The sequence below is a fragment of the Lampetra planeri genome, chromosome 20, assembly GCF_965212315.1.
Source record: "Lampetra planeri chromosome 20, kcLamPlan1.2.h2, whole genome shotgun sequence".
Taxonomy (NCBI): Eukaryota; Metazoa; Chordata; class Hyperoartia; order Petromyzontiformes; family Petromyzontidae; genus Lampetra; species Lampetra planeri.
This window is the reverse complement of record NC_136126.1, coordinates 1,556,098-1,581,617: the sequence shown is the minus strand read 5'-3', so window position 1 is coordinate 1,581,617 and position 25,520 is coordinate 1,556,098. Positions and strand designations below refer to the sequence as shown.

The 25,520-nt window shown below is 52.5% G+C and overlaps 1 protein-coding gene across 4 annotated transcripts in view; it reads right to left on the bottom strand.

Moving 5' to 3' along the window:
- The window catches only part of FNBP1 (formin binding protein 1), a 70,281-nt gene that overhangs the window by 26,572 nt on the left and 18,189 nt on the right, over positions 1 to 25,520 (bottom strand). For all 4 annotated transcript variants that reach the window (XM_078603233.1, XM_078603229.1, XM_078603230.1 and 1 more), the window contains exons 2-9: positions 18,356 to 18,471; positions 11,224 to 11,280; positions 9,670 to 9,817; positions 6,355 to 6,417; positions 6,106 to 6,210; positions 4,796 to 4,924; positions 3,876 to 4,022; positions 2,839 to 3,054 (exon numbers count right to left, since the gene is read on the bottom strand). In XM_078603233.1, the coding sequence (XP_078459359.1) occupies positions 2,839 to 3,054; positions 3,876 to 4,022; positions 4,796 to 4,924; positions 6,106 to 6,210; positions 6,355 to 6,417; positions 9,670 to 9,817; positions 11,224 to 11,280; positions 18,356 to 18,471 (981 nt within the window). The remainder of the gene's footprint in view (positions 1 to 2,838; positions 3,055 to 3,875; positions 4,023 to 4,795; positions 4,925 to 6,105; positions 6,211 to 6,354; positions 6,418 to 9,669; positions 9,818 to 11,223; positions 11,281 to 18,355; positions 18,472 to 25,520) is intronic.

Genomic DNA, 25,520 nt, shown 5'->3' with positions numbered 1-25,520 from the left:
CGTATATCCAAAGCAGACAGAGATTGAAAACTCATTTCTTTAAAACTGCTTATTGTGTTTAGTTTGTTGTCCTTCCCCCGCACCTCCGATTAGCACGGTTGGCTACGTGCAGTGCAAAAGAAGTTCAACATACAGACATACGGCTAAGATGCTCGCAATCAGCGGCAATGCCAGACCCAAGCAAAGCAAGCACAGGCTAAGTGCACCAAATAGCCCAAGGGGCTCCGCATTCATAAAAAAAAATGTTGCACCAAATATCAGCTTAAATTCAATTAATGATAATTAACATAAAAATCTAATTCATGTAACAATATTAAACTTCTCTCTGTTGCCCGCACCACCCTTCTCTCATCTCACTACATCGCTAACTCTTGTTGAAATGAAGCAGTGGGTCGTGTGGGCAGCAAGTTGCCCAGCCCGAGCCGCACAACGTCTGTCAGCGGCCCACGCGGCCTGGATCGCTCGCTCAGCGCCGGCAACGAAGCGGCAAGACCGCCGGCGGACGGACTGGGGTGCCGGAAAATCCACAACCATTGGGGTTGGGGGTGGGGGAGAGGGTGGGGAGGGAGGGGGGTAGGGAGGTTGCGTAGTGCGGGAGGTGGTGGAGTCAGGACTGGTGGTGTCACTGGCGGCTGGGCATTTGAGTCCACGAATTTAAATGCGTCTACTGCTGGGGATGGGGAATTCAACCGTGAGGGCCGTTTGTTGTTGTTGTTGTTGCGTGTTGTCTAATCTTTTTGGCAGCCGGACTTTCCGAGTGCGCGTTTGGGAATTTGAAGTTGTCCGTGCCAGATTGGGGAGCTCGAGCGTGAGGCTCGGAGGGCGATTTTTGTTCACTGTCCAATGTTTTTTGATGGCCACGTATTTCGAGTCCACACGTGGTCTGCGATCGTAAACGCATATGCGACGGGGAATGTAAGCGACGCGGGATCTCGCGGTTTTCTAGCGCTGTTAATTTTTATTTCTTAAAAAACTATTAATTTTACCACGGAAAGCCCACTGAGCTATATAGCTCTTTTTCAGAGGCGATCACAAATGATAGCTTCACAAAGTGGCATATCATGTGGAAATGTTTAGTAGCCAAAAACTCTAAAAGCATGTTCGTAATGTGGATGGAATAATTTGAGGACCCCGAGAAAAATCCACACAACCACGGAGAGAACGTGCAAACCACAAATATCGAGGCTTCAGGGTTTTTGAAGAAAATAAAATCCGTGTGATCGCCAATGCCCATACGCCACTGGCTGCAGGCCTTACCTACAGCAATGGTGGAGACTTGCAAACAACTTTCAAGCGACTGAACGTGATCCAACACGCGGCTCAGACAAACGCGAAACGTACGACACCTTTACCGCACGTTGCACAACAGTTTAACGCTAAACATCCACGGAAAATATTTTGCCATGAAGCCTGGAAACTGTCACGATTCAGAACATGATTTGTGGACGGTTATACAAAGGACAAAGACAGAGATGCCCCATATAGCCTTAACAGACTGTTGGGGCAAGTGCTGCAAGCGAGCACCTATTTATACACACACACTAGAATGAATGGAGTAGTAGCACGGTGATTAGCACAATGCACTATTAATACAGCCAACCGAGTTAGATTCTCATCCAGGGCTAACATCAACTGATATGTGAACTGGTGCTGGGCCCCACACTTCACAGATCCACACCGGGGAAGTCGTACGGTCAAACAACTCCACTGGCCGGCACAGTGAAGCGACACTTTCACCCAGCAGTGGAGTGACAAAGGAGTGTCCGTTATTATTATTATATACACAGATATGGGAATGACATTAACAGAGTGGCTTTATAGAAACACCTGAGCTCAACTTCAAGGTATTTTTTTTGTCACTGACAAAGCTTCCTCAGTGCTGTTGATGAAACAACAACGGCCGCCTTTCGTCACTCAGTGGCGATGACGTCACCACTGCGCCTGTGCCAGGCTATGTACACTTTTAGGCCACGTGAAGCGTCGAAGGCTCGCTGGCACGAGGTCACGGGACAGACCCAGGTGCCAGGACACACACACAGACATGACCGATGCACGCATTCACAAGACAAGCGCCGCGTACTGTTTACATTGCTGCTGACTTGAAGAACACCTCCCGTGTGCGCGAGCCCTCCCTGCCACGTCCTTCTCCCCACACCTTGCGGCGGACGCCACCGTGCTCCCACTCAGGCCGACGCAACGTCACGCCAAATACCCAACGCCAACAGCGGGCCTCCGCGTCTCCCCGACGCGCTAAATGGAGCATTTGCGCGTCAGCGGGCAGCGGTGGGGGCCCTGGCTTCTCTCTTGGGACACCCGAACTTAGACGTGAGGAGGAACGAGATCATTATCGACGTGGCAACACTCGCACGCTCGCACAAAGATTCTCCCCTCCTCCCACTATAGCCATGCAAGGCTGTTGCGACAAGGGCTGTTAGCAAGGACCTATAAAGGTTGGCACGGCGCTGTATAATTGGCTGACGGCACGCACGTCCGGCAACCCCTTGTACCCCCCCCCCCCCAGCGCTAATGTTCACACACCGCACCACGATACTTATTTGAGGCTGAGTAGATGTATGGGGGCCTGGGACCGGTTCACATGACCACCGCTGATGTTGGCCTTGGCCTGGAATTGAACCCTGTCGGTGGGGTTTATAGCGCAGGGCAATAACCACTGCACTACCGCTCCCGCACATCACCGAGCACACGCTAGCGCAACATCGACCGCGACCGCAGCCGCCGTTCGTCACGGAGTAACGGCGACGTCCAGACAAACGCTTGTGCCGGGCTGGGTCGCGCGCACGGCACACACACGGGGGGGGGGGGGGGGGTGGAGCGTACCTTGTGCTTCTTGCCAAACGGCCACAGCTTGGGCTTGCTCTTGGTGATCCCAGGCGCCACGGGCTTGTTGTCGGAGCGTGACACGTCGGGCTTGCTGGAGGACGAGATGCTGCTGTCGGACGGCGTGCGGCTGATGAACTGGCTGTAGTCCTCAAAGTCGACGTCGCTCGGCCTCTCGAAGCCCGACTTGTACGCCTCCACCACCAGGCCAGAGTCCTGCGCGCGAATCGTCCAGCAGCGGATAGATCGGGCTTGCGATTGATGGCTCGACTGTCTTCGTGGTGAAGCTCACGAGGCCACGTTCACATCTTGAGAGATGAAGTTTAGCTTTGGGACTTTAACCAATCAATACATCTGTAATTTACGTGCTTAACATCGCCCTCGGTACAGTAGGCATCGATGCACATTACAGCAGAAGGGGAACGGTGCAGGGGCACGGAGCAACGGGGTGAGAAAGGAAACCCGTCACGACCTCAACGGCGAACACCGACTTGCACGGCCGCGTGGAAAGAGATTTCACAGAAGTGTCGCTGAGAGGAGAGGCGATGTGGCTGGCGCTGCCCCACCGGCGGTGTCACCTTCACACCTGGTACCAATCGGCGTGCGCCGGCACACGCCGTCACGAAAGGCAAAAGCTGCTGGCGGAAACGCGCGGCCATTCAGCTCCGGCCAACGCTCGGTGGCACACGCCAGTGGCCCAACGCTTTGTGGAGGCGAGGGTTGGTGGATCACGCAGAGGTTTGCGAAAGGTCAATATTATCCATAAGAGGTTTTTGTTGGGTTAGATCACGTGAATATAAACGTGTTGTTAAACCGACCACCACCCGACACAGCCAATTAGCGAGGTTCGTCACGTAAACAAAACATGCAATTGGTTAACTAGTTCAGCACACCGGTGTGTTATCGCACGAGCAGGTGCACCGACGACCTTCGGCTGAACGCTCGCGATTCGACGGGGCACGTGTGATGGTCCAAGGGTTACCTACAACAACGACAACAAAACCAAAGCGTCGGCGACATCGGCGAGAGCCCCTCACCTTTTCGGCGCTTATGCTCTCGGCCGCAGACGTCATCTCATCGAGGCACTTGCCCAGGATCGGCATGACTTGCCGGTCGATGTCAGCGAACCGCGTGATCGACTCGGCGATGTTGGATATCCTCCTCTCGTCCATGGCTTGCAGGTCCTGGGAGACGCAAGCCGTGCGTGAAATGTCACCAAGCAGCCTCCCCCACCACCCCTCCCGTTAGAAATAAATAAATAAATAAATTGAATCACGCTTGTTTTTGGAGTTCTTTTTACCACGGTGTTTTGCTCGGCCGTCGTTACACACATGCACGCACATGCACACGCACACACACACGCATGCACACGCATGCACACACACGCATGCAGACGCATACACACACACAAAAGGGGTGCTTAGGTTTACTCAGAGACAGTTCGGGGAAACCGTCCGGCTGATTAACTGCTAATGGGCAGCGTTAAACAACGCAAGGGTGGCTATTTACGCTCAAAGTTTACGTCTGGCCGTCCAAGGGGTTTGGATACGAGTTAGCTGCTGTTCAACGCATTAGACTGAACACAAAAAATACTTTCTTTTGTTAGCAGCTCGACTGGGAACAGAGTGGCCTTGATGCCTCCCTTCCACTTGATTAAGGGGAAGTGAACAACATTAACGGAGGCGTGGATGCGGAGAGAACGTGTTAGGATCTGTGTTCTCTTTTAGTCGGTACCAACAACAACAAAAGAAGAATGCATTCTTTTCATTCTGCTAACAACGTGAAATCCAAACCATTTGACGGCCAGATGTAAACGTTTTCACACAGAACAGAACGGGGACAAGAGACCTTTGGCCAGCAGTGGGACGTTGCTGGCGAACGACAACAACAACAACCACAACAACGCAGCGTTCGACTCGCTGCGTGTGTAGTGAAGTATGAGGCGATTCTGCATCACCTGGAAGACCTTGGGCATGACGGTGAAGTAGTGCTGGTTCTGCTCCTCGTTAAACTTCTGCAGCTGTGCCGCATACTCGCTCTTGCAGTCCTCAGCCATCTGCATCCGCTGGTTCGACTGCGTCCGCGCCTATATGGCCCGGACACGTGACGAGGATGCGTCGTCGATTCATCGCGACGCTTCGAGTGTAAAGCGCGCGGTCGAACCGCGCGAGAATACACATTTTTTATGGGTTCATGTGACCCCTGGAGCCACTGGTGGATAATCTGACAGCATATTTGGATAGCAGACAGCACAGTTTGATAGCATGAACATTCCTCTATCGCGTGGTGTTGTTGATGGTGGTGGCTGCGGCGTGATGTTCCATCTCACGGCGGGTCACAGACCACCCAACTCCCCCGTGGTCTGGTCTGGCAAACGCTCCTCCGCGCTCTGACGGCACACAGATGGGGCCTTTCGGCATCATCTCCCCACGCCGGGGGTTGCGCAGGGGGGGGGAGAGTGTGCGCAAGCCCTTTAAAACGGCGCACGCTGTGTGGTCCGCGCAAGTGAAGCGCCAACTCCACAGTCGAGCGTAAATACGGCACGCAGTACGAACGCACCGCCGCCATAATAGACCGGTCCTATTCATCCTATTCATCGGCAACGATCTAACCACTGCTGCAATGAGGTCTCCCCAAGCCGTCTGGATCTCTCACGGCCCCGCGACGGAACAATCCATCGAGCAGCTGCGTGCGAGCCAACTCCATCGCTCCCAACTCCATGATGGGCATCCTCTGGGGCATGCGGCTCAACTATTTGCACAATTCCTACTCTAATAGAAGAGGAAAGCATTTCATCAGTGTGCGTCACCTGCTGTGACATGGGTCAGAGACACTGTGTGGGCCACCGATAAAATCGAAGTTGTAAGAACACCGGCGTGTGTGTGTACGTATGTTGAACTTCTTTCGCGCCGTATGTAGCCGTCCGTACTATTTAGAAGTGCAGGGGAAGGACTAAACACAAAAAGCAGTTGCAAGGAAATTAGTTTTCAATCTAGATCATTTAAAAGTGCATATCTCCAGTGGCTTCCTGATATCAGAAGAGCGTTCCAGACGGCCGCAAAAGCGCATCTGAAAATGCGCGATGCAGTGACCGTCTTTGTTGGATGGCCAGCCAAAAGCCGCCGCTGGGAGGATGCCGGATAGCGTTGTGATTTGCGAGCAGAGCCCCGTATCGGCGGTGGTGGCGCTGGAGGTGGCAGCGTCGGTCAAACCCCCCGCGCCGGTGCCCGCCCGCTGCCACCGCCGCCGAACTGAACCCGAGCGTACCTTCTCCACGTCGGCCTTCGTCACGTTGATGTCGTTGTCCATCTTTTCGAAGTGCTGCAGCGCCCTCTCGGCCTCCTTGCACTCCCTCTCGAACTTCTTCTTGGTCTGCGATCGTCACGAGATGGTCGCGCACACTGATGCTGGTCCGTCCCGATGCCATCGCCGTTGCCGACGCCGCCGAGCGTCACCGCGGAGGCCGACGGCGGCGTCGCGATGGAAAGTTGTGTGGGCGAAGGGAGGGGCACTCACCGACTCGAGCTGCTTCCAGCATCCCTCCAGATGCTGCTGTGCTTTCCTGCCGTCGTTCAGTTGCTGCGAACACCAAGAAACACACGAAGAGGAGACGCCGCCAGAAGACACGACGGAGCACATTAAACAGAATAATCAGAATCTTTATTTTAGACTGGAGGAATACAATGAGCGATACAGCTCTTGTTCACAGATGTCCAGTAAGCGAGAAACTTGCATGACGACGCGAAACAACAATTTATCGTCATTTCAAACAAAACGCCAGGAAGACCCCAAGATGCAAAGCGGTTTGACTGTGCAGCACCGGAGAATTCTTAAACGACAAATAGAAAACTGGAATTCTGATGCCGTCGGAGTGTTTGTGTAACCGCCTTTTGTCGATCAGCTTCTGGATGTAGGCCTGCACGTGCCGTTTCAGTCGTCGCGGGTGGCATGACCACACTTCCGCACGCCGATCAATATGGGTTGTGGACGGAAAAATTCCAGAAGCTGTTTGGATGTCATTCCCCCACTGATGTTCGCCAGCAGCTTTTATTTAAAGTGGGGAAACTCCGCGCCAGTTCGAACTTCCTTTGAGTGGCATCGGCAGTAGTTGTACAGCGGCTGTTTGGCTGCCGCAGAATTACTGACGAAACCTCGGCACATCATCAGCGGGGTTCGTTTGCCGTAAAGACGGAAAAACAATTCTCAGGGGAGCATCAATTCACGCTCCCCCGGAACGGTCACAATTCAGGCTCGTGAATCGACTCAAGAATATAGCGGCATTAATCGCTAGTTAATATCAACTAGATTAACTAGATAGGAATAACCGGCGATCAGTGGACGCAGCATAGACGACTAAAACATATGGACGAGAAACATGGACGTTTACAAAAAAGTTTAACAAATGCTGAAAAGTGCACAAAGAAGCTTGGAGAGATGCAAGCTTGGAACTGCATTGAGAGGAAGAGAGAGGGTGAATGTTTCTTCCCGGCAGAAACAAACAACATCCATCAACCGATGTCAAAATAGCTCCAGCAGAAGCAGTGCACTGAGGATGTCATTTAAGGACGGACAAAACGTTGCAGAATGTTGGAAGAGTCGGAGGAAGTATCACGAAACTCATAACTTACGACAATACTTCCCTACATCAGTGAAAACTTTCTCACGTACGAAAATAACAAATCCATGCAAAATGTGAGGCTTCTGTTTTGGTTGCACGCCATAAACCAGCGGGCACATGGTGGAGATGATGACTGTTTGTGAGACCATGGGGAGCAAAGGCTCGCGAGGGAAGTCCACAAATACCTCCGTCTCAAAATTAACTGCAAGTTCGCTCAGCGTCGTCACCTCTGCTGCGGTAAACCAAGGCTGTCTGTTAAGGCCTTCGGTGAACTTCTTCTACCAAGCGGGAGGTCACTCCTTCTCTTCAGCTGCCTCCGTGGTATGGCACTCATTTCTATACCAAGCCATCCGTGCTACAGACTCCCTGCACCTATTCAGGTCCAGGTTCAAGACCACTGTCATCTCTGCCTCTGACCGTCTCTTTTTCTTTCGTAAAATTGAACTTTATTTAGACAGTGGAAGAAAGGAAGGACAATATATACACATTTCGATTTAAAGCTTTCGTGACTGCAGGGATTCATCTTCTTGGTTCTTTCGGTAAAGTCACGTAGAAGGGAAATAATAAAATAATAAAAATAAAACAATAAAATAGAACAGGTCTGTCGGAAAGACAGCATCATTCAGACGCTGTCTTTCTGACAGACCTGTTCTTCACCTGAGGACAGCTGCTTGCGTTGTGGCCGAAACGTCGTGAGAATTATTTTATTATGTTTTATTTTTATTATTTTATTATTTCCCTTCTACGTCACTTTACCGAAAGAACCAAGAAGATGAATATATACACAATTTGTGGCTTTCCCTCGCCGCCCTCTCTCACAGGTGATCAATCTGTGACCCTGGAATTAATTTGAATCTAGGGTGGCTTGAAACCCGCGCTTAACCCGACCGCGATGCAGAGATGAAAGTGAGGGATTGTGGGTAGAGGCCGAGGAAAAGTCCAGTGGCAGGGGCGGCCACTGAAATCCTCCTCCTCACACGTTCGTCGTAATCCGTGTGGGGAATTTGCCGAGCGTACGAATGGAATGCTGAGTCCGACAGTTGGAATAAAGGCACTCTGCAACGCAATCGGAACTTTTGGACAATCATTTAGTGTCCGTCATGGGCCCTCTTGCTGACCGAATTTCCCCGGCCTCTACCCACAATTCCCTCACTTCCATGTCTGCACCGCGAGCGGGCACAGCGGCGTGGGCTTGGCAGACTCAACATGGGCCTCCCCATTGCCACTTGTGCCTCCCCGCCCCCCGCCCCCCCACCAAAACAAGATCAAAATCATTCCCACACGCTCTGTAAACGGTCAACATCCACACCGTTTCAGAACCTGCAAACAAGGGGAGGCGATTCACCAAAGCCACTCCCTTACAACTACAAGCTTACGAAAATGTCGCTCGGTCACCGTAAACTTTACATTGTTTGGCTGCTATGAATGTCCACGTGATAAGCCACTCCCTTGAGCAATCATTTGTGGCCAGGTTGCTTCTGAAAAACTAGCTAACAGCTCAGTTTAATTTGTATATTAATTTAGAGTGATTTGTTTACCTTTCCTATACTTCGCCCTCTTATCGTGTTATTTGTTTCGTTTGTTGTTGTAGCGTCCTGACTACGTGCCGTTACTGCACACCCGTGAAAAAGAGCTTCACAGCTCATCGGATTCCTCCGCTACGAAAATTCATGTCCTGATTCTGAACTTAAAAAATTGCCACCGTCGGTCAAGCGACACGAGCGGCGCCCGCCTTGTTCTCACCACGGCCGTGGAAAGCGAAGTGGCGCCAAGTCCGGAGCGAGCGCTCACACCCCCAACGCGCACACCGCAGAAACCGTGCACCGTGGGTCATGAATCTCTCTCCGCCCCACCACACGCCCGCCCCCCTGCGCAGCGTCGAGCTTTGCACGGCGGTGTAACCTTAACCTGCCACTTGTGTTATCCGCGGCTGGAAATTGGACCGAGTTGAAGCTGACTCAAAGAGTTGTGACCGGACAGCCACAGAGCAGCGCAGCTGCGCACAGCGGTCGAACCTGACGAGTTTAGTATGTATGTTGAACTTCATCCGCACCGGACGTAGCCGACCACGCTAATCTTACACTAATGGATGTATGCCTGACACCTCGCACAGGATGGCGTCGGTCGTTCATATTCTGCGTCGTGTGCTCCACTGCCGGGTGAAGGCCGGCACCGTGCGGCGTCGGCTATCAGGGGTGGGAGGTTACACGCACCGTCTTGCGCTCCTGCTTGAGCTCCTGCACGTATGCCAGCACCTCGCGCAGGATGGCGCCGTTCATGTTCTCGGCGATCACCTCGTGCTGCCCCGCATAGTCGTTCAGCTCCGTGAGCACCGCCACGAAGGCGCGGCACACCGAGAACCTACGTGGGCGGCACACCGAGAAAACCTGCGTGGGCAAACGCGCGACTCGGGGGTCGGGTGGGGTCGCGATGGGTTTGTGACGCACAGCGCTTCACCTTACGCGACTTCGGTGCTCCGCTCTCTTGAATTGCTACTCTGAATCGCGATCATTCATGGATTCACTGGGGAGAGAGTGATGTAGGGAGACTATTGCTGCACACGAACGCGACAATAAAAACAACGGTGAAGCTGACAGCAAAAATGTACTTGAATTGAATCGCTACTGTCAACCGTGATCATTCATGGAATCACGGGGGAGAGGACAAATCGTTGCACGCACGCTCCCCAGATTTAAATGCTAATGTTTCCTCTGGCTTGACGGAAGCAATGAGACGGACTGACACACGAGGCCGTACCTCGCAAGGGTCGTGCGTGTCGGTGATGTTTTTTTGTTTCCCCAGTTCCTTATCAACTGTGAGTGATTTGTACGTGGCAGGAAACGGGAGTGGCTCGAACCCCAAACCCCCATGCCTGCCGCGACAGCGCTCGCAAATCTTCAGGTCATGAATCCATTCGTTTTGATAAAGACTTGAAAGTGTGTATTTATAGCGCCTCGCTGATAGGCTGCGCGCCCATCAGCGACAGCCGATAAATTAAACATTGGGGATAAGCTGCGGCAGGCACGAGGTGAGAGCTGCGACGTGATGACGGTAACGTCACCGGTGCGTTCGCGTGTTAGGGTGCCGCTCGGTATTTAGATTTGTTACTTTTAAAGGTCACGCCTCCTGGATGCATTCAGTTGCCGGTTCAACCGAAGCCGCTGCGAGTTGAAAAGAGAACCCCTCGATATTTTACCGGTTGTTGCTCAAAGCAGTTGACAAATGCATTGCAGCAAAGTGCACGCAGACAATGTTGAGACATGCAAATTGAACTGAACTATTAAACTTGTTTTTATTTTACCAGGTAAGGCCCACTGAGCTATGTAGGCCTTTTTCAGAAGCAACCTTGCGACAAAAGATAGCTCAAAAAAGTGACTTATCATCACGTGGAAATGGAAAGCATCCAAATATTCGAAACTCATGTTGATTCCAAATCTGGAGGGAAAAACTGGAGGACCCGGAGAAAAATCCACGTGACCACGGGAAGAACACGCAAACTCCAAATGTGCAGCAGGCGTCAGGGTCGGGATAGAACCCATGACCTCCCGTATACCAGGCGAGGTAGTTAACATTTCGCCACTGTTGGGGCCCTTATTAATAGTGGATCCTTAGCAACCTGTAAATGTCAATGGATTAGAATGACATTTTCGGCAGTTGACTTTTACAATAATTGCAGCAAATTGAGAGGAGGGTGTGCGTTTCAAGTAAACTGAAACTTCACTTTTCCACATGCCTACCGAGTAGCACCCTAACGTATACATGCATACCTGTTCTCATCCTCCTCCTTAGAATTTTTCTTCGACTGATATTTTTTCGTGAGATTCCTGCACACACACGCGCGCGCACGTACAAAGACAACACACACACAGGTATAACTTTTAAATACAAAGGGCAAAATGTGACATTTGAACAGTTCAGTATGACACCCACGCGAGTTTGATTTAATGCTACATCATTGAATGTCAAGGAACGCAACGCATGAAGGAAGAACACATCCACCAGGGAGATGAAGTGATGAAATCCTTAAAGTGCGGGCAAAATGTGGATTGTTACGCAGCAGAAACGAGATTACGAGTGCTCAGGGGAGCTTTCATCCAGCGGCGGATTGCTCATGGCCGATCGATAATGGCGATGATGACAACGATACTTGGAACAGCCTCACCGAAAGGGCATGTGGAACAGTCACACAGTTTCTCGCCCGGTGACGACCAATCGCCTTTCATCGGCGCTCAAAATCGGGCCTACAAACGGACGATATCGGCAACACATCTTGAAACCGACGTACGGCAAAAGCACGAGCGTGGTGGCTAACCCCAAGCCTCATATCCAGAGGAAACACTCAGGACTTCCTGGAGAGCCGTGCGTCCCATCGTGAGTTGTTATCGCGGCCCGCGACGGGGTGCCAAGCAAGACAAACGCGGTGGAAACGCTGTTCCGACTGCCATTGGGATAAACGCCTACGGCTCATAATAGCTACAGCCCTCAGTATGAATCTACTGGTGGATGAGGGACTATCCGATGTGGCTGGATCAGCTAAACTACCTCGCCCGGTATGCTGGCGTTCGCGGGTTCGATCACAACCCTGATGCTTTGTGATTTGGAGTTTGCATGTTCACTCTCCCTGTGGTCACGTCGATATTTCTCAGGATCCTCCGGTTTTTCCCTCCACATTTAGCATTAGCGTGCGTTTAGAGTATTTGGCTGCTATGAATTTCCAAGTGATGAGCCACTTCTTTGAGCTATCATTCGTGATAGCCAGGTCACTTCTGAAAAAGAGCTACACAGCTCAGTGGGCCTTACCTGGTAAAGTAAAAATAGTTTTAGTTTAGTTTCGAAGGGGTAAGATCTCGTGCGGCCGCAGGCTGTGTAAGAGATCAAGTCATGGGGGCCCGCATCCAGCCCTCCACCGCTCGACAACTTACGCCCACGACTCGACATCCCAAGGTCGCGCGCTCCCCAGAGCCCCACTCGGTGAGAACGGCGATAAAATTCCCTCAGCGTGTCCTGGGAGCCGGGAACAAAGTTAAGCGCCGGCAATAAATATCGTCGCGGCGTAAAAAAATGGGTCGCTCTCGAGAGCGAGCGAGGGGCCCCGCTCTCCTCGCTCCGCACGTTAGCGGAGCGACGACAACCGACGATGACGACGAGCGCGGGAGGGAGATGGGGGGGGGCGGCAGCGCGGGATGAGAGCGAGTTGTGGGCAGACGGCGGCGTATCGCTGCAAACGATCGCACGCTCCCCACCGTCGCCGACCAGACAGACGGTTTGGACATTTCCACGTCTGGAACGAAAGACGCCTTCAGCTGCTTTTATGGACAATATCAGCGGCAGCAGCGGAGGTTTTCCTTAAATGGGCGGCAGCAGTAGCTGCGGCGTCCAGGAAATGCAGTTGCTGGTGTCAAAAAGTGCATTCCTACTGAGCCGCAGGCGACGCGCCGTGAGACCAGGAAATCTCCCTTTGGAATGTTCTTACAGCTAGCATTGCACTACCCTGTGCAAGAGAAGAACCCTCTGCTTACTCAATGCCCACCACCGGAGGTGTTTAGCATTGAAATACTTTCATTTTGTTGAGAATGTACCAAAGACAAATGTTCCCCGCGTAGCATTAACAGGCTGCTGGGGCAAGTGCTGTTAGCCGGTACGGCACACGAGGGGGGTGGGTGGCCAGCACCACGCTCAGCCGCCTTTGTCTCCCCTGTAGCGATGTTTACACATCGCACCGGGTACTCATTTTAGGCTGAGTCTACCTCGAGGAGGCCCAGGACCGATTCAGATAATCGTCACTGGTGTTGGCCATGAGTAGGAATCGAACTCGGGTCGCTGGGTACGTTCTGAATCATGCGCATAGGAATCAATTATTATTTATAAAACAAACCGGACTGTGACAACAGATGGACGACCACACTTGAGAATCCGCTTACTCATCGGTGGTTGAAACTTGGAGTCAAACCCTGGTTCCGGTGGCGGGCGGCTCAATTGGCTGCAACGCGAGCACAACGAGCCCCGTGGGGGAAGTAACAGGGACATCCTCAAAATCAAGAACAAGTTTTTTTCTTGCTGTTGTTGTTGTTGTTGTTGCAAATAAATAATAATACAGTTGGCCGGGCTCCTGACGATTAAAATCAATCGGCGGTTCCGTTTCCGTCGTCGTCGTGCATTCGAGAGCAAACCGGAAAATCCGCTTCGCTGGCACAGCCGATTTCTGCAAAAAGGAAGCACCGGCGTGTGCGCAAAGCGATCGTGGGGCAAGGTTTGCCGGAGCGCCACTGAACGTGCGTGCGGGCGGGCGGTCTGTCAACTGCGACGAAGCAATCCCAGCCCGAGCCACCGTGGCGCTCGGTAGAACAAAAGGGGCAACGCCTTGTAAGACGAGCGTCACCACGCTCTGGCCGATCACGTGTCCCGGGGGAGCTATTTTTGCTTTCGCCATTAAGTCACTGCCGCTTCTGCGGTCCGACGAGCCGCCCCCAGCTGCCCATGGGCACCTCTGCCGCTGCCCCTGCCCCTACTGCTGCTGCCCGTCCTGAGTTGGTGGTGTTTGGCAAAATAAAATGAACGCTGCATTTGAATTTAAAATAAACACACGCACGTACACACACGCAATGTACAGCATCAAAGGTGCAGCCCTGCAATTGCTCGCTCACTCTCCTGCCAGCAGGAAGGGGCCTCCACTAGATAGAGCTCTAGACAGCCTCTCTTAGCTGGGCTGGGGCGGCTATGCACGTGTCTGCCTGCAATCCAGCGCTGTCGAGGCAGCAGCGAGGGTTGGTGGATCGCCGCACAGACGGGGAGGAGCCCGTACCTCCGGCTCGCCAAGAGAAAACGGAATAGAGCAAGTGGACTAATCGCCATCTGTTTATTCCATCTGTGTGCAGGGATAGAGCGTTGCCCTCTTCCCTTTCGTGGGTTTTCTCCGAGCGCTCCGGTTTCCTCCCACGCGTATAACAATTGTCTGAAAACATCTTAAAATGTAAAACCCAATGCGGGGACCCTGGATAAGTAAGTGATGATTTAGTACTATTACGTAAAGGGAATTTGACCGACTCTTGCACGTTGCCCAGCCGTACTGAAAGCTGTGGGACTACCCACAATTTACCCCACCACACGCGACGTGCCGCTCGATTACTGCAGTGTAACACACGCATACTGCTGTGCGGATAGAGGCAAAGGTGAGGACTTGCCCAGGCAAATACAAAGATCCCTCACATAACCTTAACAGACTGTTGGGGCAAGTGCTGTTAGCGAGCACCTACGAAAGGCCGGCATGGCACACGAGGGGGTGGGTGGTGAACACCACCTCCGGCCACCTTTGTCACCCCAGTGGCGATGTTTGCACACCGCGCCAGGTACTCCTTTGAGGCTGAGCCGACCTCGGGGAGGCCCAAGACTGATTCAGATAATTATCGTCACTTTTGTTGGCCATGAGCGGGAATCGAACTCGGGTCGCCGGTTCGTCGCGCAGCACGCTAACCACTACGCCACGGCTCCCCGTGTGGCACCACCAACACAAAAACACACAAGCGAGCGGGCGCGGTCATAAAGCGACGTAACGCTATACGTAACGCTATACGTAACGCTATACGCGTGGACGGTTTATTTTCGGTGCTTCCCCCGCCGCGCAGAATGCGTCCGCGCAATTCCGTCCGCAACGATGCGTCTCGTCGTCCGGCGCGCCCAGCCACCACATGGCCCCGAGGATCGCAGGCAATGCGACGGGAATGCAAAAACCGCGGCCGCCCCCCCCCCTTCTCCCTCCAGAAGGTCAAAACCAGGGGTCGAGGCAACACCTATCACAACCACCACCACCACCACCACCTGCTGCCCCCCTCTTCTCATGACAGTCGCGACAACCTCGTTGTTGTCATCGTCACGAGCATCAGTGGTGTTCTATCCACCGCTACGAGGGCTCCCGCCCGAGTATCGGAGAGTTGTGGGAAGCGTCATCGTCATCATCGTCGTCGTCGCCAAACCACTTGTGAAGGTCTCCCCAAGCTGTCGCCACCACCACTCGCTCGCGGTGCTGCGACGTAGCGATCCGCCTGGCACCTGCTGCACAGAAACTGATTTGATCGCTCCATCTCCGCTACGGATGTACTATCTCGGGCGGGTTCCAATCGTTGGCTTCCATTCCATCATTGTTTTTGACCGTCCATCGGCCCAGCATCGCTTCCACCAAGAGCCCATTTACTTTTATTCTATAATCCATGCGCTTCCCCCTCTGTATCTCAATGAAATTCCAAGCTTGCATCTCTCCATGCTTCTTTGCACAAAGTTCAGTCCCAACCCCCTCAAAAAGTCCAAGTAATTTTCTGCTCCAAAGAACACTGAGACGCCGCTCACCTCCTGTTCACAGCCCTGAACCAGAATTTCCACAGAGGTAGTGGTAGTAATTCCAAGTTCCTATGGTGTGTAGGCGAATCTCTAAATTGGACCAACGCTGTTCACTTCCCTATGAAGCAACGCTCAAATCTCTAAGCGGACTTAAAAACTCAACCTCCATTTTCTATTTCGGTTCCTTTTATATTTTCGGAGTAACGGGAAGTTGTGATTCATTTTCCTTTTGAATGAGTAACACCGTTGGCAAAGTCAAGTGGATCCCATTAGTGGTGCCCATTAGCGAAATGGGTGCCCCGCTTTTGAATGAGTAACACCCTTGGCAAAGTGACGTGGTGACCATCAGGATTCCTGGCAGATCACCGTGCGCCTGTGGACATGGAATGAAATCGGTTGATCCATGCTGCACGCAACGAACTCCGAGTCGGCCATCGCACATCACCGGTCTGATATTAATCGGCGCCAGCACGACGAGACGCTTTGTCAGAATCCGCGCTTTGCGAAACATTCCGGGAACATGGCAGAAAAATAATAACGTCGACTCAACGTTGCCATTATCGCCATAGCATGTATTTATAACCAGGCGGGAGGGAGCCGGGTGAGACTGATGACCCGCCCATACTGAACATCTGTGAACAAGAGCTTCACAGCTCATCGGATTCCTCCAGTCTAAATAAAGATTCTGAGCGGAGTAAAAATATATTTTGAAACAGAGATCTGAATGAACGATTAACTGAGTAAGAATCAGATTAGTTGTATACGACTAATCTCACAATGTAGTCCATGTTGGCTGGACTACACTGAAAACTGAAGTACAACATTGGATGTGACCGTATATTTGCAATGGTCTTACCGTTTTTAATACCAATAACTCATAATGTCGGGGGGTGGGTGGGTTCCTGCTACATTGGAATGATTGGCCGGTTCGTTCCATTCATGGTTGGATTTGTGTGAGGAATCCGGCACACACGGGAAAGAGCCCACAACGCGAAGGAGAGAAATAACACTCAAAGCTCTGCACAGATGGATTCGATCCACTGCTGTATCGCCACCTCGTGGCCACTCCACAGACCCCGAGCCTTAGAATTCCCGGTATTCCCAGACAGTCTACCCTCCGGGAATTCCCGAGCTGTGCGTAGCATTATGTCGCCGTCACGTACACGCACGTTGAACTTCTTTCGCACTGTACGTAGCCAACCGTGCTAATCGGAGGTGCGGGGGGGGGGAAGACAAACTAACACCATCAACGTCAGCCACGATCCGTCCACTGCCGAACAAAGGCCTCCCCCCCCCTAAGCCGTCGCCATCTCTCACGGCTCCCGCGACGACGCGGCAACCCGAGCGGCACCCGCCGAACGAACCAAGCAAGCGCGTCGAAGCAAGGAGAGGAGACAGGAATGAAGCCATTGCAGACGTGATCAATAAACTGAGACGAAAAATATAGGAAGGACATAGCAAGGTCTCTAATGTGTGTTTGGGTCGTACCGCGTGGCGTAACCGCGGGTCGTGCCGGGCGCTGTTCGGCACGATGCCCGTCGCTTTGCCCCGCGTGCGGAGACCTTCATGAGGAAATTCATTCAACTCGGTTCCTAACGAAGCTCCCGCCACACTTGGCGAAACTGAACGTCGGGCATCATGCCGGTGTGGCAACAACTCATATCAGAGAACCGTACAGTACGAGCATGAACACCACCTACGTAGTAAAAAAAAATCACGAATAATAAATAAAACATCCAAATCCCTTATCGCCGAGCACTTTGCTTATTAGAACACAGCAGCAGCAGCAGCGGTGGCAGCAGCTTGAGCGTAGCGCGAGCGGCCAGCTGCAGCCCGTACCACGGGCGGGGCGGCGGAACGTGTGACGCCCCCTGGGCACAGCGAGAGGCCTCGGCCTCTCGTTGTGCCCACCATGAGATCTTCCAGCGAGGAGGAGGAGGCGTCTCCTTCGCGCGCCGGAACCATTACCGCGATTGCCCGCTCATCGCGAGAGCGGCTGTCAGCAAGCATCGCGCACGAGCGGGTTACACGCACGCGTGTTTGCCTGTGTGTGTGTGTACGCAGTTGGGCGTGGTGCTGGGCACCCACCCCCCTCGTGTGCCGTGCCGGCCTTCATAGGTGCTACTCACTAACAGCACTTGCCCCAACAGTCTGTTAAGGCTATACAGGGAATATTTGTCTTTGTTGGACAGGGTTTCCAGAACCGTTAATTGTTTACTTATGGCTTATGGGGAGCGGTAGTGTAGCAGCGGTTCGCGCGCTGCGCTACAAATCCGGTATCCTGAGTTCGATTCCCGCTCACGGCCAACACCAGTGACGATAACTGAATCGATCATGGGCTTCACCCTAGGTCGACTCAGCCTCATTTGAGTACCTGGTGTGATATAGAACACACACACGCACGCATTGCCGCCCCTGCCAAGGGTGTTTAGACAACGCATTTGGCACGTTATGGACTTGTGCGATGTTTACAGAAGCCGTCAGATAACTGCAAATGAACTCCAGAGCTGAGTGGTAACATGAGCTAATCAGAGCTGAGTGGTAACCGAATCAAACCAGAGCTCTTACCGCAGCTGCTTGGCATAGTTGGTCTCGATTTCGGTCCTCTCCTTCACGAACTTGCAGTACTTCTCCAAAAAGTCAATGCCCCACTGCGTGTGCTTCTCAACGTTGTCAAACTGATCCTGTTAAGAAAACGAGCGAAACGGGGGATTCGTCAAAAATACCGTCAGCATTGCGCAACACCAGGATAACGGCGTGTGAATGTACGTATGTACGTTGAACTTCTTTCGCACCGTACGTGGCTAATCGGAGGTGCGGGGGAAGGACAACACAATAAACAGGAAAAGCGCTTCTATGTGCAAGTACAGTCCGTCCCGGGTTTTGTCAATCCACTGCTGGATGAGGGCCTCCCCACACCCGCGATCGATCGGGTTGTGAGCCTAGAAAAAAAACACACACAGAGGCAAGCGACACTTGAAAGCGAGGGTGAAACGCCCTCCGCAGTCGATCACAAAGCCACTTGAGGCCCCCTGAGATTTTCCACTGTGGGGCCACAGGTGCGGGGCATTGATCACACGCAGCGCACTCTCGTGCCCGGCGTCTCTTTCAGCTACGCACCGAACCGCCGGTCGATCCACCACCGCCGATGTAGCGTCTGCAATCAGGAGACGAAGCGAGAGCGGCTGTGGAAGCGAGTTGTACAAGCCAGTACGTAAAACACGCCGTCAAAGTGTCACGAGTGAAGCGACAGTGTACGCAGACACACACACACACAAGAGTCAATCTGGTGCACAGTATGACATGAAATTAGCTGTGTAGTGAATTTAGTACTGATGCTGGCGAGCTTTGTGCGGTGAGTTTCATAGCGATCGGTTTAGGGATTTGTAGCTTTCTGCGAAAACTGTGAGCATGACAGGACAGACGAACATTATGGTTCCCAGGTACGGCAGTGAGTGGTCCACGAGCCACCTCTAAAAAAACAACAACACAGAGCAGCAAGCTAAATGCACTCCCGCTGTCCCTTAATGGGGAACGCATGGACTGCACACACAATACGTTAGGCAGAGGTCACCAGAACCGCGCGCACGTACATTTGAGCGACAACAAAGCGACCGGTGGCGGAGGGAAGGGAGGACCCGCACCGCATTCACCTCGCAGAGCATAAAAGCCACCGGTATCTGATGGTCACGGGGCTGTGAGCCGCCACACAATGCGCCCCCCGCAGATGTGTGCGCCCCGAACGCTCGGCCAAGGGTAAATAGTACAAAATTCCACGTAATGAATAAATAGCGGGGGTGGAGAGGGGGGGGGGGATCCCGTGTAAAAAAAAATAATCCCACCTATGCAGAACGCATCCTTCTCCGTCGAGCAGTTGTGTTTGAAAGCCGCGTAAAGTTTAAGTGGAGTTTTTTGTCGCTTAGGATGACGGATAGGGCAAGGGGCGACGGGCGCTCAAGCTGCGTCCACGTTCGTCTCCTCTGTGACAGGGCCCAAGTCGACCGTGAATTTCTCCGTTGTAAAATGTAATCACTATAATAATAATGTTATTAATTCACAAGCCCTTTGTCAACGCATTGCTTGATGAAGGCCTCCAGACTGGATGAGGCTGAGAGCTACGAGGGCACATGACAAGCGTGCACGAGGTCTTGGCTTCTGGCGGTTTGCGAGCAGCACCACGCCTTTGCGTGTTGCTACTTAAAATTGAAGGCCTACCCACACGCCACGTCGGTCACAGGGGGTTGTTTGACCATACTTCACCATGCTGGTCAGTGCGGGTTAAGGAAGTGGTGGCACAGACCCAGTTCGGATATCCTTATATAATTCTGACAGCTGACATTCGGCATTACCGCCGAAAAGAAAGGGTAAAATATATATATAAATAACAAGCGAAAATTCCACGAATCGATACAAATCAAAACACGCCACCCAAACATCTCCACATAATTCCTCTCAGCCCCCCCCCCCAATCTCTCCACTTGCAGAGTGATTTCATGAATACAACACTGTACACACACACTCACATCTGCTACGAAAAACTCTCTCAAAACCAAACAGCAAATTCCACGGGAGAAAACTTTTTTTTCGCCTTGCACCAGCGGCTGTTAAGTGTAACAATTATGGCTCTCGACAGGGCACGGGGACGAAATTGTGGTGCCGGATCTTTCCCGCGGCTACAGGGCTCGCAAAGAGCCTCGCAAGGGACTCCAACTGTACCCAGAGGGCCCTCCAGGGCACGGTCACAGCTCACCAAGGGTGGCAGCATCCTCTTCTCACACCCGCGCGGAACACTTGGCGGGCACGCGCGCGTGCGCGCACACAGATAAAGACAAAGATCACCCGTATAGCCTGAACAGACTGTTGGGGCAAGTGCTGTTAGGGAGCATGGCACACGAGAGGGTGGGTGGCTGGCACTACGCCCGGCTGCCGTTGTTTCCTCAGTGGCGATGTTTGCACACTGCACCAGGTACTCATTTGAGGCTGAATCGACCTAGGGGAGGCCCAGGACCGGTTCAGATGAATCACTGATCTTGGCCGTGAGCGGGAATCGAACACGGCGTGCCAGGTTCATAGCGTGGCATGCTAACTGCTACACCGCGCAGACGCAACACACGTACACGCACGAATGCGAACGCACGCGTACACGCGCAAACGCGCGTACGTACATACATACATACGGTGAGCGGCGCAAAGGGCACAGGGCCCCAGCGAGGCATTCCAGACAGGACGGAGTGAAAACAAAGACGGAGAGGCGGAAAAACCCAAAACAAAATCACATGCCCTCGCCTTGCAGTGGATTCCGTCATGGATGTAATTGCTGTGGGAAACGTCCCGACTCGTGACATGAACAGGGCCTGTAATGAAGCTCGGTCCGGCGGAGCGGTGATTGTTTTTTTTTGGTTTTAACAGGGCCGTGCAGCAGCAAAACCCATCTATTGCACTGTACTACGTTCCAAGGTCAATGCCACCTGCCTTCACCAAAAACGCCAACGGCCAGTGTGGTGAAATATTCTCAAACGATGTTCAGAAAAGGCCCCCTTCATCCAGCGGCCGAGTGACAAAAAAAGTCCCGACTGTGTACACCATCTGTGCGGCTCTGCACCTCTGCTTCAAAGCGACTGGACCATAGAGATGACGACGGCTCTTGGGAAGAGCAACAAGGGCGGCCTCACTCACTCCACGTCGCTACGCGGGGAACAGCGAGTAACACGAGTGGCGAGTGACATCTGGGGCAGCAAATTTTGACGACCCACTACACCAGGGAGTCGACAACCCACCACACCAGGGGGGAGCAACCCACCACACCAGGTGTCGGCAACCCACCACACCAGGGGTGAGCAACCCACCACACCAGGGGTCAGCAACTCCTGCACTACACCAACCCGCACAGACCAGCGTGGTGAAGTGCGGTTAATCAACCGTCACGACCAGCATGGTGTGCGGAGGCCTTCGTCCAGTGGCGAATTGTATCATAATAATAATTATTAGAATTATTATCGTTGTTAGCATACCCAATATTACTGATAAAATAAAATCTACAGAAAATAAAAAAAGTTCAATGTACCATGGGTTGCACAGCACTGCAATCCGAAACGGGCATTTGAACAACCCACGTCCTTGATGAATCAAAGGAGGCCACTTCATGTCCCGTCCCCTCGGCTACAGCTCCTCCAGGCAGGGAGCATCTCGACTGCCCTCATTCTGTGCATTCTTTACAACTACACAAATGGCAAATAAGTTTAGCACGCAGGCCTTCGCGTCCAATACCATGACTCACAATTAACTTATAGGTCAGATCGCGTGAGTTGAACGCCGATGTCGTTCACGTGACACCTTTATTTCGTGTCTCTGCGTCGGGCGGAGGAAGGTGCACGACACGCCTCGGTATTTCACTCGCGTGATGCGGCGACCTATCCGTTTCACAAATGTGAAAACACTGCCCTCATCATCGTGCTGTCAAACCGAATGGTTTCAAATACGTGTGACGGTTCTCACACTGATGTCTTATCAACGAAAGTCCGCCCTTCCCCCCCGCCACTGTGAAAATGAGTGAAGAGCACGGAGCTGAAGTATCCCTCGCTCGCTCGCTCGCTCCGCGTCGCTCCAAAACTAAACCAGGTAATGCCCTCTGAGCAAAATCGCTCTTTTAAAGCAGTGACCTGGCCACAAATGATAGCTCAACGAAGTGGCTTATCACGTGCAAATGTATAGCAACCAGATACCCGTCTAAACACATGTTGATTGGAAATGCGGAGGGAAAAAACGGAGGACCAGGAGAAAAATCCACACGACCACGAGGAGAGAGAGAGACATGCAAACTCCAAATATACAGCAGCGGTCAGGGTCAGGATCAAACCCACAACCTGCTGTAGACCAGGCGAGGTCGTCAACATCTCCTAGCCACCAGAGAGCAAGGAGTGAAACCGCGGGAGGAACTCCGGCGCTCCGCCTGCTTCCTGCCTGCCTCGCTCGCGCGCCGCGAGGCATGAGCTCATACAGTAACGGCAACGCGTCCATTTCTAATCGATCCCTACGTACGCACGCACACGTTAATTTATTTCGCACTATACGCAGGCAAGCCGTCCGCGCTAATCGGAGGCACGGGGGAAATCGGAGGTGGGATGCGTACCCACGGCATCGTGTGCAGCGCGCGGCCATCGATCGTACGCAACGTATCCAATAATATGTCGTCACGCACAGCGCTTTGTCAATCCACCATTGGACCAAAGCCACGAACCGCCATGCTGGCCTTGGGGTTATTTGACTGTACCTCGCCACGCTGGATTGCGAGGGTTGGAGAAGTTTCGGGGACAGATTTTGGGAGCATAGAAGTACGGTGCAGCAATTGATGTCGGTGCATTGCCCTCTGCGGCTCACAACGCAACCTGTAACAACCTGCGATGCGTGCGTGGTGATCGCCCGTTCAAGCAAGATTCAGGCTCAAAACCGTGCTGAGCTTCCAAAGAACTGATGATAATGATGTGCAGCAGCTCTTGGTCAATCCATTGCTGGATGCGAGGCCCGAGGACTTGTTTATATATCACCGTTCACTTACGCCCAAACAGGAATCGTTATCGATTTTGAATCGCGACCTGGAATCGTGACACATCACCATGGCACACTAGGGGAGGCTTAAATGATTAAAAGTGCAGTGTTAAATATTAAGCATAAAACAATTCATACCACCTCCCATTCAAATGTTCAATTATTTATTTCTTCCGTCTGTCTCGTTTGTTCTGCTTCACTCGTTCCGCCGTGGTGGCAAGATGTTGACTACCTCGCCTAGGATACAGGAGGTCGTGGGTTCGGTCTTCACCCAGACGCTTGTATTCTGTATTTGGAGTTTGGACGTTCTCCCCCGTGGTCGCATGGATTTTTCTCGGGGTCCTCCAGTTTTTCCCTCCACATTTACAATGAACACGCGTTCAGAGTATTCGGCTGTTCTAGATTTCCACTCGATGACTTCATTGAGTGATCGCCAGGTTGCTTCTGAAGAGCCATTCGGTGGGACTCACCTGGTCAAGTAAAAAGTTTAGTTTTAGTTCAACCTCGAGATAGGTGATTTTCCGGCACATGTCCGGTAACAGCACCCTGTGGGCATTTTCGAGCGACATCTGGCTCCGCCGGGGCTAACGGTTACCTCTGCGTTACCACTGCGCGCGACCGTCTTGCGACACACAAAAGAAATCCCGCGTTGACCCTGTTCCACGCCAACTGCACTCGTCCCGTCTAAAAGCACAACCCCCCCTCCGTTAAAACGACGCTCACTCGCAGCGACGACAAAAGGGGGAGAGAGACCGCCGGGGTCCCGGAATAACCTGGGGCCCGCTGTTGAGCAAATTGAGGTCACCCTGCGGGGCTCAGCATACGTCTGCCCCGGAGTCGCCAAACCGCACGGCTCGCCAAACGGACACCGGAGAAGCAATTCGATTAATTGATTACGATAGGCTCGCTGCGAGGTATTTTAAGTGTGCAATGACGCACCACCAGTCATCATCATTGTCAACCGTGGTCAACCCGCTGCTAGAACAAAACTACTATTTTACCAGGTAAGGCCCACTGAGCTGTGTAGCTCTTTTTCAGAAGCGACCTGGCCACAAATGACAGCTCAACGAAGTGGCTTATCACTTGGAAGTTTATAGCGGCCAAATACTCCTAAGCGCATGTTTCTAAATGTGGAGGCAAAAACCGGAGGACCTTGAGAAAAATCCACGCGCCCACGGGGAGAGCATGCAAACTCAAAATATACAGCGGGCGTCAGGGTCGGGATCGAACCCACGACCTCCTGTATACCAGGCAAGGCAAGAGAGATAACGTGTCGCCAATCTGCCGACCACCTCTCACAATCTGGCAATGTAGTTGGCGCAACTGCAACACGAACTGATTGCATCGCTCCATCTCCTTGGGGAACGTGCTCTCGGACGCGTTGACGCATCGGTACGTCGATTAAAATCGGTTTCTTCGTGTGTCCTTTGTTTTGTTCTGCCACGTTTGTAGTTTTATCCATTCACTCTTTGCCAGCCTAAATGCTACACTAGCATATCATAGGAACTGAATTGTCCCTGAAGAAGCTCCCAACACATGGAGCAAAACGTCTGACAAGGTGCCGAACGACACACGGCGGAACCCGAAAACGCGTCGGAGAGACATGCAGCAATCACCGTAAAAACCTACGCAGTAGAATTAGCACATCATTTGCATAGAACTAGCATCAATCTTCAACAGCTAATTATCACATCAATTAATTAAAAGATTTACGTGGGGAGTAAATTTAATGGACCAATTCATGCGCTGTTAAACACCTAATGAAAACACGCAGATCCAACGCAATGTGTGAATCGTGGTCACATGGACGTCCGGTGGCCAAGGCAACCGTATCGATAATTGACCCATCGTGGGCAATTATTAAATATGGCCAAATGCGGGAGGGGCAGGGGGGTGCGATGACGATCTGAGCGCGTGACGAGCGACCGCTGCGCGATGTAACCGAGGCTCCATGATGCAGAAGGGTCGAAGACAGATCTTGACGTTGGAAGTGAACAGGGGCACCATTTCAACCGCGCGGGACATCAGCAACCTGGAGGAGCGTGTCGGGGCGATGACGGGGACGGCACACCGTCGTTGTCTCAGCCGTGACGTTCCCCCCGGGCATGGGGGGGGGGGAACGATTCACTACTACCCCACCCCTCTCCCACCTCCACCACCCCGACCACCCAATCCATCCAACCCATAC